This window comes from Amphiura filiformis, chromosome 8 (genome assembly GCF_039555335.1).
Source record: "Amphiura filiformis chromosome 8, Afil_fr2py, whole genome shotgun sequence".
NCBI lineage: Eukaryota > Metazoa > Echinodermata > Ophiuroidea > Amphilepidida > Amphiuridae > Amphiura > Amphiura filiformis.
This window is the reverse complement of record NC_092635.1, coordinates 32,954,555-32,968,303: the sequence shown is the minus strand read 5'-3', so window position 1 is coordinate 32,968,303 and position 13,749 is coordinate 32,954,555. Positions and strand designations below refer to the sequence as shown.

The following is a 13,749-nucleotide window of genomic DNA, read 5'->3' as shown; positions in this document are numbered from 1 at the left end:
TTTTGTATTTTTTTTGTATTAAATATCAGAAAACATTGTCACAATATATTTTGGCCATTGCAAAAAAAATGGCATGACATATCATAGGCATGCATGTATTCATCATGTGCAATGCGGCATTCATTGCGAAATAAAATATTAAAGCACAATGTATTTTTTATGAAAGAATACAACTTATCATGTACATGTGTATTACGACTAATTCAGACACAAAAACAAACACCTTATTCAATAAAATTTATTAATGCTATACAATGCAGAATAAGATAAAATTGCGTAGCAAAATGTTATGATCAAATTTAAAGGTCTCGTCTCCAAATAAACACACAGTGCAGTGCTAATGGAAACAATGAAACTGAGTGTCTTTGCTGATCAGAAAACATAAACAACAAGTAGTATGGAATTTCCTGTATTTAACATTCTTCCATATGACCTTTTTCATTCTTTTTTCAACTAAAATAACAAGAAACCTTCAATACTTACCCTCATTTAGCCTGGTGTTCAACAAAACTCCAATTTAGAGTCAATGTCTCATGGACATTGGCGAAAATCTGTATGCTTTCGACTGAAAAAAAATCCAAAATGGCTGGCAATCGAAAACTCATCGGGAACTGAGCATGCGCATGTTGTAAAGTGGGTAATCCCGAGCCCGAAACATTATAATAAAGGGGGGAAATATTTTATATAAAGGAAAAACAAAATTTGGAACGTAATTGTAACATTTGTTCAAATACAAATTTAAACCAGAAATCCACTTTTAATTATACCTTCTACTAAAATCACATATTGGGGGAAATTTATGCTTTTTGTATAAAAAAAGTTGGTAGACTGACAAAATTAGTAATTATTGTTCTAAAAGTAAGTATAGTTTGCCCTATTTTTGAAATGGAAAAGTCAAACACGTAAATAAACCTATACCAGGTGATTGACTAGATTTAGCAGACCAAATAATTTAATAAATTTTGTTCTGATGATTTTTTTAAATACATTAAACTCACTTATTTTGTGTTTTTTTGATATATATATTTGAGATGTTTATTTTATTTTTTATTATGTTTTAAACTATATATTTAGGTATGTTTCAGTGCTTGGTAAATAAAGTAAATAACAGGTCATTGACCCCAATCAAGAAAAACATGGCGACCTCCATGCAGCGTGCAAGTTCTGTGAAAGGTACGGTAAAGAATTGAATTTGTTTGAGGCATGTTAGAAATAATTTGTAACTTTTTTGTCTTTTCTTCTTCCTATATTCTTGCTGTACCTCCATATTGAGTTTAATCGCACGAGTTTTACGTGCGTAGCTATACGATGCAGTTTGCAAACTCACAGACAGACACAGGCACAGCAAATAATATAAATAGTCATGCGAGGTGGCCCTATAATAGTTCCAGTACATGAGTAACTGTAACTCGTCGTACCTAGATCCGTATATGTCATTTTTGACATTATGTTTATGATATTCCTGAAGTCTTGCTGGCAGGACTAGGTGGTCCTAGTGGTCTAAGGCGCTGGACCATTAGGGAGAGTTGAGCGAGGGGTCCGTGGTTCGAAACCCCATCCTGCCCGATCCTTGTTGCTCACTCTAAATAGTTCCAATAGGTCGGAAATATCATAATCATAAGCTCTTTCAGTCTAGTAGAATATAATTGTGATATTTCTCCTCGTTCCCATCCACCGTGTAGAATGTGCAGGTGTACACGGTGGGTGCTCGGCGTCTCGTGGTTCGAATGGTCACGTAAAATGGCGGTTCCGTGTGTCAGACGAGTCAAAAAAACCTGAGCACGTAAAAAGTTGCAGGCCTTATCGAAAAGAGTAGGGGGATCATCCCCGGGCTTGTTACCTGCACCCTCCCTATGTCCCAGGGCGGAGATAGTACAAGGAACTTATACGTTGTCCTCATTCACAAACTGATACTATCTGTCCATCGTATAAGAGTTAAGACTGTTACCGTACGGCAGTGTGTTGAAGGAATATTACACAGTCAAGAATAGGCTCTGTCTTCCGTTTGTTGGGATCCCTCACAGTCTCCCAAAACATCAAAAGCGTTGCACGTATACTTACTGACTGTCCTTTTTCACATAACACAGACAAAGTAGGGCCAACTTGCCTAGAAATGGTCAAATTTTGGCAAGAAATATCTCTGTGTAATCCTATGCAAGTCCTATGCGTCGGAAATACAACCAATACAAGATAAGACAGAACAGGCTTTTCCATACAGTGAACAATAAACAAGAAATGGAATCCAATGTTAACATATATATATCTGCACAAGTGACTGATAGCCTATCTTTAATAGTATTGATGCTTTCAGCCTTTAAATGATAGCAAGAAATGGAAATCGCCCCAAAGGAAAGATTTTAATCGTGAAATTGATCGCCACATCTTATGGATTCACATTATCCTCCGGCAGAAATGTCAAACTGTCAATTACAACGTCTACTAGTGGACTGGTTTTGAAATCCACTCTCATCAAACTAATCAAAACTGTAAACTAAAATTTTATCAAAAAAATCAAAAGAAGAAATACTAAATATTGCTTAGTTTCAATGATGCTTACCGATCGAAGTCGCCTTTGATGGTGTATTTCCGATCATTTTGCAAGCGTGGTTGAAAAATATTTCCAAGACGCGAGTATCGCCATTATGCATGGCCCGGTAACCTGGATAAAATTTAACGCAATCTATCATCCAATCCTAGTTCACCTGAGTGATCACGTGGTTTGCCGAATGAAGCCGAATGAACGGTATCGGTGTCGGAACAAGGATTGTTACTTGTAAACAAATCGTTTCGCCGGCACGTTTCAAGAAATTAAATTTACGATATTTTGATAATTAGTTAGGTATCGTTTTATTTTAACCTCTGGCATGAAAGATTGAAAATGTGGGTTAAAGATAAGCCACTCTGTGTTCTCATTTTGCAACCAAAATAGGCTTCTCATAAAGCTTAAATTTTGCGGGACATTATGCTGGCCATCCATGGATTTGAAACATGGCGGATATACCAAGCACCCTCACTACGTTCGGGTCTGTGAGGGTGCTCAACCAGGCATATGCAAGTCCCACATCACATCGATATCGGTGATCATGTTTTTTTACTGAAGTTAGGCTAGGCTAGTTCCTACCAGCGTCATGCACGTGTCGTGACACAGCTAAAATAATCGACCGGAAATCGGGGATCATTAAAACGTCAACAGATTTCAAAACACGGTTCCAAGTCAGTAAACTTACTTGGCGAGAGCGGTCCGAATTTTGAACCATACAAAAATTAGAGATATATATAGTGAGCCTTATTCAAAATTAGAGATAGCGAACCTTATTTAAAATTAGAGATAGCGGGCCTTATTCAAAATTAGAGATAGTGGGCCTTATTTAAAATTAGTGATAATGAACCTTAGGTATAGCAGGGGCGGATTTAGAGGGGGGCGCGCCCCCTCTATTTTTTGCAGATCGGCACCTGACTCTGTGTATTTTTGCAGAGCGGCACCCGACTTTGTGTGGGCAGCGGTGGTGCCTCGGCGCCCCCTCTATTGAAAATTCCTGGATCCGCCCCTGGGTATAGCGAACCTTAATCAAAATTAATGATAGCAAACCTTAGATATAGCGAACCTTAAATATAGCGAACCTTAATTAATTAGTGATAGCAAACCTTGAATAAAATTAGTGATAGCGAACCTTAGGTACATGTATAGCGTACCTTAATTGCAATTAGTGATAGCGAACCTTGGAGATAGCAAAACTTCAAGAAATTAGTGATAGCGGGCCTTGTTCAAAATTCGTGATGGCGAACCTTATTTAAAATTAGTGATAGTGAGCCTTATTTAAAATGAGTGATATCGAATCTTGGAACTAGTGAACCTTATTCTAAATTAGATTTAGATTTAGCCCATTTGAAATCTACATTAAGTTTGAGAGAAATGGCCTGTTAAAGTTGGACTTTTGCGACAACACACTTTTCATGCCGACTTCTCTAAACTCCCTGTGCGAAAACGAAACAGAGTTAGAGTCTCAAATTTTGAGGTTTTCAATTTCTCATCTTTCAATATCCAAACTAGGAAAACATTCCATGAGGTATGGTGTATACCCCTTGGTAAGTTGGCATGGAATTATCCACAAATAAATTGACCCCTGCCGCAGATTAATTGTATTTGTCTTGTCGAAATCCATGGAAGACAAACCCACTGAGCAGAGCAAATTTTCCTGACTCATTGGTCATTGTCACTGGTTATGAATGACTTGCATTGTTATGAGTCTCACTGGGTCAGATCAACAACTGAATTGAATAGGACCAAGCCTTACATTACATAGGCGCCGGGCAATTTTTACCCAGTAGTTCCTCTATTTTGGCTCCTGGTTAGAGTGAAAAATGCATAGACCAGGCGCCACTAAAAACAAGTGTTTGGCTCCTGGTATAAAAGCTTAAATTGACCAGTATAAACTATAATTGATTGACTGGTTTTGTGCTCAGTTGGCAGGTCAGCATACATGCTCCTGGGTTTGCAAAAATGGCTCCTGGTCAGCAAAATCCCAAGGACCAGGAGCCGAGGAGTCAGTCAAAATGTCAAGGAGCAGTTCTCTATGCATCACAAATAATGGTGTATTGTTCACCTCATTGTCTGTTTGTGTAGTATTTTGCCCTATTGGGTTTGCCCAGTTTGTGAAATTATGCTAAGGTTTGTTCTTTTCATTCCATTTCAGGACTGCTTATAAGGTGTCTAAATGGGGCCACATGCCAGGCTACCCACCAGCATTCTGACAGAAGACTGCATCAGTTGTCCTATGCAGCGCTAGTTGCAGCACAGTCTAGGTTACTACAACAAGACAGACCTGTTCATTCAACATCACCATGTAGGACAATGTGCAAATACAGACCGCCCTCAGAGCTTTATAAGACACTCTATGAAAGCGATCATCCGTTTTACAAAGTGTGAGTATTAAAACAGTTCTAGGTGAAGTATTATGGAACCAGGAATCATGAGCTGTAACCAGGGTTATAGCCACGCTGGTCGGTGCCGGTCGGGAGTATATATATTTTTTTTTCCCACAAATGTTTTATTTATCATAAAAAGAGTAAAAAACCAAAAAAATTTTTTGGGGTATACCCCTTAGCCTATTCACAGATCCCTTGTGTTCACTAAAAAGATTGTGCCCCGAGCCAGCCCTCTAATTGGATAGTAAAATTAAAATAGTAAAATCATAATGATGATCCTGAGAGGATTGCCCCACAATAACTTCCATCATGTGGCCCAAGGGCTTAGGCAGCCAGCCAGTATTTGTAATTACACACCCAGTTTTTGCCCAAATGGCCTATACTTTGTACACAAATCTTAAATTTACACACCCAGTTTTTTTAATTTGCACACCCAAACCTTCAAATCCTGCCTAAGACCCTGCTGTGGCCCCTTCATATTTGCTATTTATTCAGTATTCATTAGGTGATTAAGATTTAGGGGAGTAGATCAGGATTCAGGTTCTTGCGTTGGCCTCCCCCTGATTGCCACATTTGTGCAATGCCCAGAAGTGTATCTGGGGTCATTTAATTATGAAGTGTATCAGGGATCAGTTGGCAGAGGCAAGGTGGGGAGGGAAAGTGTTCTCATTGACCTGCGTCTATACCATTTTTCATCAAGATGTGGCAGTGACGTCTTCTAATTGCTAGTGTTTGCTCTCAAAGCACAAACAGTAAACAAAATGTTATAACTTTCAAACCAAGTATGCTTGGGATTTCAGCAATGCATTGTGCCCTACCAAAAAACTTGTTAAGCACTTGTCGGTGGCGTCACGGCCACCATGGAACTTGATTCATAATATTGTTGTGAAAATGAAATTTGGAAAAGCGTCTATAAAAGAAGCTGTGATGATTGGTGGGTGGGGGAACATGTCACAGTATGTGCAGAAAATGTAGCCTTTTGCAAAATAAATGTCAACCCTTGGCTTCTTTTGTTGATTTCTCCCACATACCAGTACTTGGATGGACTTCAATGGGACACAATAACTCTTGTGTACATTGATTGACATGTGTGATATCAACAGGTGTGACCTGAAAGGTCATCTTGAGGTCATTTTGCAAATATGTGTTAATATCTATTATTATTATAAATATTATTTTTTTAACAAACCATGAGAGCCGTTGGCAGTGATACATTTACTAATCTGCTTGTTATTTTTGATACCCCATTTCATTTTTACCAGCATAAAACACAAGAGAAAAAAGTACGAGCCATCTCATCCGCTTCCGGTAGTGAAAGACCCAATATCCAAGGAGAGTTCAGTCTTATTGTATGATGATGAGGAAACACTACGAATTCTAGGACAAGCCTACCTAGCAGACAAACCGACAGATGATGTGTATGTTCGCAAACATTACCCACCACAAGTTGATACATTGCATGAAGCTCTCGACAAGTTGCGGGAACAGGGAAAGTGGGATTTTAACCCAGAGCAGGGCCAGGATCGTGATGTGGAAGTCACTTTTATATTGGATGAAAAATTACAAAAACAGGTAAGGCCTTGGAAACTCAGTAGTTCTCGATTTGCTCAGAAAGGTGACTTGATTCAGTCAAAGCTAGGTCATGACCTTAAGCGAACCTAAGATTTCTACATTCCTACAGATAAAAGGGATGTGGTCCGATGTTATCATGTTCTGTTTTGTAAGTTACATTGCCTACCATTAAAACAATATGTTTCCCAATTTTGAGTTGTATTGCTCCAGCGGTTTTGATATGAGAAGCAAAATTGTGTATAACAATGTCCCATGGGGTAGTACATACACTTCCGGTGTGGTAACCACAATTCACCAAGTTTTTGTTCACACCATCTACACGAAACATATTTCGGATCTTTTTCTGGGGTAATGAGAAAAATATGAGCTTTCTTCTGATACCAAAATCTCAGTTTTTAGGAAGAAAAATGTGGGGTGAGGCTGTTGATTGGGTCAAGGACCTTTTTAGCTCTCCTTCATTGACCATTCTCTCCTTAAGTTCTATTGTAAGCTCTAAACAGCTCTCCTTGAAGGCTCCAGAAGAGCTATTTAATACTCTCCTGCTAATTTCAAAAGACAGTCCTGACAGACATGTTGAGATAGTAAGCCTCAACCGAAATGGCATTTGTCTATCGATCAGATATCCAATATCGATGTTATAATATCGGCCGATATCTGATATCTGATACAGTCTGTCCACATAGAAGTACAAACCAAATCTGTGGCATCGGGGGTCGATGCTTTGCATCACACGCACTGCATGTTAAAAAATTGCGACGTGTAAAGAGCGTGGTGCGCTCGACAAGTACAAATCGTGCAGCAGTTGGCGCACCAAAGAAGCATTTACCCACCCATTGCACTGAAATAATTATTCTCATACCTCCAGTTTCTGAGGTCTATTTACTTTGTACTTCTATGTGGACAGACTGTACATGTAATGTCACGTCTCAGAACCATTGCATACATTATAGCAATAATTGTAACATTGTTTTTGTTTTTACCTTTCCCCCATATTGAAACAGAAAAAAGTTGGTGCTTTCATGAGTTTCCTAGCATTTCCTCACCAGTTTACTGAAGAGAAACGGGTGCTTTGCATTGCTGATGTAAGTTGAAGCAAACATGTTATTTTGATTTTATAGCTAAAATATAATGTAACGTATATAATGAATGAAAGAAAAGTTTAACCAATTTCTCACGACTTACTTGTTTAGCTGTGGTGGCCTGCGGCCGACATCCATCGACCTGCTTCGGAATCTGCTTCAATGGACTATTCCAGTTGAAATCCATGGAAGATATGACCTTAATCTTCCACACACGGAGTGTAAATTTCAAACAGGATTACCTGAATGGGTAACTCCATTTGCAATCCTTATGCCTGGGCTCATGCCTGAGGTGGCAAAAGTGACCTTAAATTGCACTTCAAATGATAAAAATTACCAATATGCTGGACCTCAAGGTCACAAAAAGAGCCCAAAGTATCTAGATTTTCACAGAAAGAATTTGTGTTGTTTGATAAATCTTTTCCGGGATTTTTGAAGTGATGGGATCAACAAATTTTATATATCCAATACCATGCTGGGACTTACAATAAATCTAAATTTATGATTTTGATACCTAATCAGCTATAATTAAAGACAGAGATAAAAACAATTTATCTCGTCTGATGTCACTGTCAATTACGATCCTTGATTGGTTTACACAGGTTAATCAGCGCGTAAAAGGAAGACCGATCTATCTGGTGCTGATCGGAGAAAAGGAATAGCAGCAAATGGCGAAAAATTACGTACTTTTACAAGGCAAAAAGCAGCTTTTCTAGGCATTGTGGACATGGTGCCTTCACCAAAGAAAGTTTCCTACTATAAATACCTAACTTTTGAGATGGTTTGCATGTCGAAAGGTGCAAAATTAACAATAAGGCGCCCGGTTATAAATCCGCATTCAGCAAGTCATCATCACGACACTTGTAAACAAAGCGTGCTCGAATTTGATTGACAGATGACGTCAGACGCGATAAATTGTTTTTATCTCTGTCTTTAATTATAGTCAACTTTTTTTTCAACTTTGATCAGTCGTAAATAGGCGAGCCTTATAACATCATGGATTAATATCTATTCCTTATAGCTTATTTGGAAAATTTCAATGTGACATCTCACCCGGGATCCATTTCACTCAACTTTATGGAGCTTTGTTCCATTTCACTAAACTTACTTACGAACGGTACCCTTCGTAAGTAATAGGGATTTACTTCAGGGACGTCTAGTATTGGGTATTTGTAACTTTATGAATGGTTACTTGAGTTACGAAGGGTTAAAAGTTGAGTGAAATGGACCCCAGAAGTATCAAGAAATATGATTTCATGCCCTATGCGTTGTCTGTTTTCTGTTACACACAACTAAATGGCTATTTAAGTGGGTCTACTTTTCAGGGTAATACTAGCAGCCTAACAATTCCATTTCCCACCTATTTGGTACTAATCAAAGTGTACTGTAGTTTGATCAGCTTATAATCAGTGGGCCTTATAGCATCGCGGATTAATATCAATATACTTCATTTCGAGAACTCTCTTGTGACAAGCCACCAGAAGTATCATGGATTATTAATTCCAAGTCCTATACTTTGTCTACTTGCTTTAATAAGCACAATATAGACCAGACAGGTCAACCATATCACTCTTAACATGTTTTTTCTTTTCGGTATAGTGATAAAAGCTTAACAATTTCCGCCGATTACGAGCTGATCAAAGTATACATATTTGTGTGTATGTTTCATTAGGGTGATGATGTCGCCAAAGCCCAAGAAGCTGGTGCTTACATGGTTATTGGACCCAAACAACTAAGCAAAATAGTGGACGGTCAAATCAAGGTTACCAAGCAAGATGGAGTCTACTCAGAAATGAAGAAAGAAGGGGAAGTAGAAGAAGATCAAGATGAGGAAGTGCAGGTGGAATATGTGGATTATATCGTGGCGTCTGGAAACGTGGCCCAATTCTTGGCACCACTTAAGAGGGCTGTCAGAGCTAAATATCCGACATCTAAGAGAGGTGGGTAATTCTAACATGTTCTTAGGATTTTATGGATAAATGGAAGCAAAGTAGTTGTCAATGATAAGCCATGCTTAATGCTAAGAAGTTATATTACAAAGTAAAGTAGTAAATTAGTTCTCAATGCTAAGCCCTGTGTGATTTTAAGCTAAGAAATTTATATTACAGAGTGTGGACTTCCAATATCCTTGTGAGAATTGCTGTAATGAATCTGCCATGGAATTTGTCATAAATTAAAACAAAAAAAAGAAGTTAGTTTCATCAAGAGCATTACAAAGTTGTGATGAGAAAAAAAAATTCTCTTAAGGGGGTACTACACCCCTGCCCAATTTTGTGCCTATTTTTGCATTTTTCTCAAAAATTATAGTGCATTGGTGACAAGTAAGATATGTATATTATAGGGGCAAGGACTACAATTACTGCACTGGAAATTTTATTTCAGCACAGACAACAGTTGTGGAGTTACAGTCAAAAATGAGGGAAAACCAATATTTGATCAATAAATCAATAACTACTTGCCTTGAGTTGCTGAATTTTCAGTGCAGTAATTGTAGTCTTTGCCCCTATAATATATATATCTTACCTGTCACCAGTGTGCTATATTTTTTGAGAAAAATGCAAAAATAGGCACAAAATTGGGCAGGGGTGTAGTACCCCCTTAAGCTGCAACAAAATTGCCTCCCTGCTGCGACATGTCATGCCCAAATGAGGAAGACATGGTATGTTTTGTCAAATCTGAAAATTGCTTTGTCTGCATAATTTATAGCCAATGATATCCATTTTCTTTTCTTTTTCAGGAAGTGTAAATAAGGATGTGCAAATTGCACTTGAACTTTATAAGAAAGGAACCTCATATGAGTGTAAATATGTCAAGGATGGCGAAGATTCAAGGTTACTGTGTGTCACATCTATAGGAAAGGTAAGCAAAATGGAAAAGTGGTTCTTCTGTTGATGGCTTTTATGTCAAATTGGGCTCTTTCAATAAACAGAGAAAATTACATTATGAATGAAAGTTGATGGACTTTGCCCTCCCAAGTGTGAATGAACAAAATCTAGTCAACGATGTGCTATTCTAATTGAAATCCATACACTCCCATGGAAGACATGACCTTAATCGTCAACACATGGTTTGTGAAATTCAAATGGGGTTACCTAAATGGGTTACTCCATTTGAAAATCTACACTCCTTGTTTGGGAGATTGTGTCTTCCATATGGGGTATAAGGATTTCAACTGGAATAGCCTCATTTTATGAAAGTAAAGTACACCGCAACACCAAAAATGCTGTAGACAGCCACTTCCACTTACAGAATGTGTTAATAACCCAGCAAACACAAAACATTTTGCTGGGAAAGCATGAACTATATATTGTGATCAAATTGACCTGCTAATGAACTCCCTTGGTCGTAATGAAAAAATTTATTTGCTTATATTTAATATTAGGCTATTCAAGTTAAAATCCATACACCCTTATTTCATTCAAGGTTTATTAGAAAAATGTATTTCGCAGCCAAAGGCTGAATTACATACACTGCACAGAAAAAAATACATTTATAAGCTAAACAGTAGATGGCATATAAATATAATTTGACAATATTTATATACAAAGACACTTCAAATGCAAACAACCTTCCTTGCTCGCTCATACAAGCCATCACTCACAGTTACACAACTACACCACACATTCACACCCACCCCACCCATCACACTCACCAATAAATAAAGGGCCTACAATGGAAGACACAACCTTAATCTTCCATACAGGGAGTGTGAATTTTAAATGGGGTTACCTGAATGGGTGATTCCATTTGAAATATTTGCCCCTGCATGGAAAATTAAGGTCATGTATAATTCCATAGGGGTGTATGGGTGTCAACTGGAATATCTCATTCTATTTGATATATGGACTCTTTCTTTCAGCTGAACTTTACTAATGAGCAACTGGAAGAAAACCTGCAGGTCCTTATTGATGATGTAGTTAAACATAAACCCATCAAATATGGTAAGTTACTGCAAATTCATGTCCTTTTTGCAATCTCAACTCCTCCATCGACAGAATTCCTAATATTTTACTTTTCAACAACATAGTCAGTTTTAACGAGGCTAAGCCAATACTTTGCTAGTTATATACAAGTGCAGTGAAGACAATATGACCAAAGAACATGCAGAATATTTATGCAAAAATCACTGCATTGCTGGTTAATGGGGCACACCACCATTATGCTTCCCATTGAAATACATGCAAAAAAACCTTAGAAATCACTTATAATTAATTTTTGGTACAGAGGTATTTCCTTGAGGGAACAGAACAAAATGTCATACGTTACTTTCTATTTTCAATCCATTACAGGTCCGTTCATCACAGAGATCTCTGTAACATCTCCATATCTGGACAGACACATTGTAACATCAGAAAGTTATTTACCAGAACAAGAAGTAGAGGAAGAGTTGGACCTAACAAAAGAATTAGAATTACTAGAGCAGGAAATGGCACAGCAAAGAATTACACAGAAATGAGCTGATTAAACAAAAATGGATTGGTGGGGTTGAGCACATGGTCGGGTGTGCTAGTCCTTAGGTGTGCTAGTCCTATGGTTCACGAGTCCAAAAAATAAAAAGGGGTCATTGTTCGGAAAAGTTCACTAGCACCCTAAACCTACCCATAAACTAAACCCTAACTTTTGGAGTAGTGACCCCTTTTTATTTTTTGAACTAGTGAACCCTTAATTTTTTGGATTAACAAACCTTATTTTCAGATTAGCAAACCTTATTTGCAAACTAGCAGACTTAAGGACTAGCAAACAGTCCCACAAGTGTTTGAAATCAGTAATGTAGGCCCTTGTGCCTAAAGCGGGTGAAAACAATTGTGGGCCTGGCAATAAGCTACCCTGTGGGCCTGCAAAACTGTGTAATCAGAATCAGCAAGACAGATTCAATACTGACTTGAATGACTGCAACATCAATAAGCCCAATCACCATTCTTACTTCCGGTTTTTGAGAGCAGTTTTGGGACACTTTGACCTCTGACATATTGGGAAAATTGACGTAATTATTATTAATTTTCTTATTATTGTCATAATGTTGATCATTAGAAATACTAAATAATTTATTTATAAAATACTAGTATTTTTTATATTTGTTTTAATTATTGTAAAACATTTTAGATCATATTTTGTATGTACAAAAACCCAATATTTCTGAATTTTCTGAAAGGTCAAAGGACAAAGTGTCCCAAAACTGCAAAAACTGTCCTACAATGCATTGCAAACTTCCAATGCCGGTTTGGCTTATTCATAGCATTACCTGTTGTTGATACGCAAGTCTTACAAAATGCGTCACAAAATGTGGACCAGTGTGACATTACAGAAAACTGATGAGGGTTTGGATTTCAAATGTTTGCAAACAGTGGTTGTGTAAGTGCCAATATGTGATGGTTTTATAAACAGGCCAAAGGTAGCAATTAAGAAATTGAAATACATGTATAGGCAAAAAATAGGGGGCAAAAAGCTCATAACTCTCCAACCAAGTATATCGTTATGAATTCGTCAGATGGCTGAATCCGGATTTGGCTTTTGGTAAATTCATTTTACGAATGCATTACTTTTGAATTGGAGAATAAGGGATCAATGCTGTACATAATAGAGGGCATCATATCAATTTTTTAACAGAGATAACAACATAATAAGTAATCAAAAGAGGGCGGCATACAGGGTTAGCTGGCGATGCATCGCAGTACGGTCAATGACGGTAACCGTTAAAAAACCGATATGCTGCCCTCTACAGGTATAACATTGATCCTTTGTTCTCTAATTCAAAAATAATACATATGTAATGAATTTACCAAAAGCCGAATCCGGATTCGGCTGTCTGTCGAATTCATAATGATATATGCTAGTGATGTATGGTCTTCAGTTTAGTTACAATGAAACTTGATAGTGATAATGATGATTGTTTTCAAAATGGCCTCCTTTTGCCTGGTATCACATAATTATGTCATCCATGAAGGAAATTTTGCTGAACTGAACATGTATTTCAAAGGTTCCACAAGTTTTAAACAAGTAAATGTAATTTTGGTAATTAAAGGAGTATTTTGTGATCCTAGCATCACCTTTTAATGACATTTTTCAGTAGATATCCACAAAAAAAAAAACTTATTCCCAAAATTCCAGTTGATTACGACTTGGCGTTTGTTAGTTATGTGTATTACACTGCTCCATAGACAATATGTTGTAA

The 13,749-nt window shown here is 37.5% G+C and overlaps 2 protein-coding genes across 2 annotated transcripts in view; one reads left to right on the top strand and one right to left on the bottom strand.

Moving 5' to 3' along the window:
- LOC140158968 (CCR4-NOT transcription complex subunit 6-like) overlaps window positions 1-610 on the bottom strand; it is a 32,185-nt gene extending 31,575 nt beyond the window's left edge. Inside the window, exon 1 of the mRNA XM_072182269.1 lies at window positions 484-610. The gene's annotated coding sequence lies outside the window, so the exon portion shown is untranslated. The remainder of the gene's footprint in view (window positions 1-483) is intronic.
- Window positions 611-1,106: 496 nt separating this feature from the next.
- On the top strand, window positions 1,107-12,552 carry LOC140158967 (large ribosomal subunit protein uL1m-like). Its single transcript, XM_072182267.1, has 8 exons — window positions 1,107-1,173; window positions 4,695-4,923; window positions 6,189-6,498; window positions 7,500-7,580; window positions 9,250-9,517; window positions 10,315-10,436; window positions 11,437-11,518; window positions 11,867-12,552. The coding sequence occupies exons 1-8, from the start codon at window positions 1,137-1,139 to the stop codon at window positions 12,031-12,033; spliced, it is 1,296 nt and encodes a 431-aa protein (XP_072038368.1). The 5' UTR covers window positions 1,107-1,136; the 3' UTR covers window positions 12,034-12,552.
- Window positions 12,553-13,749: the final 1,197 nt, after the last annotated feature.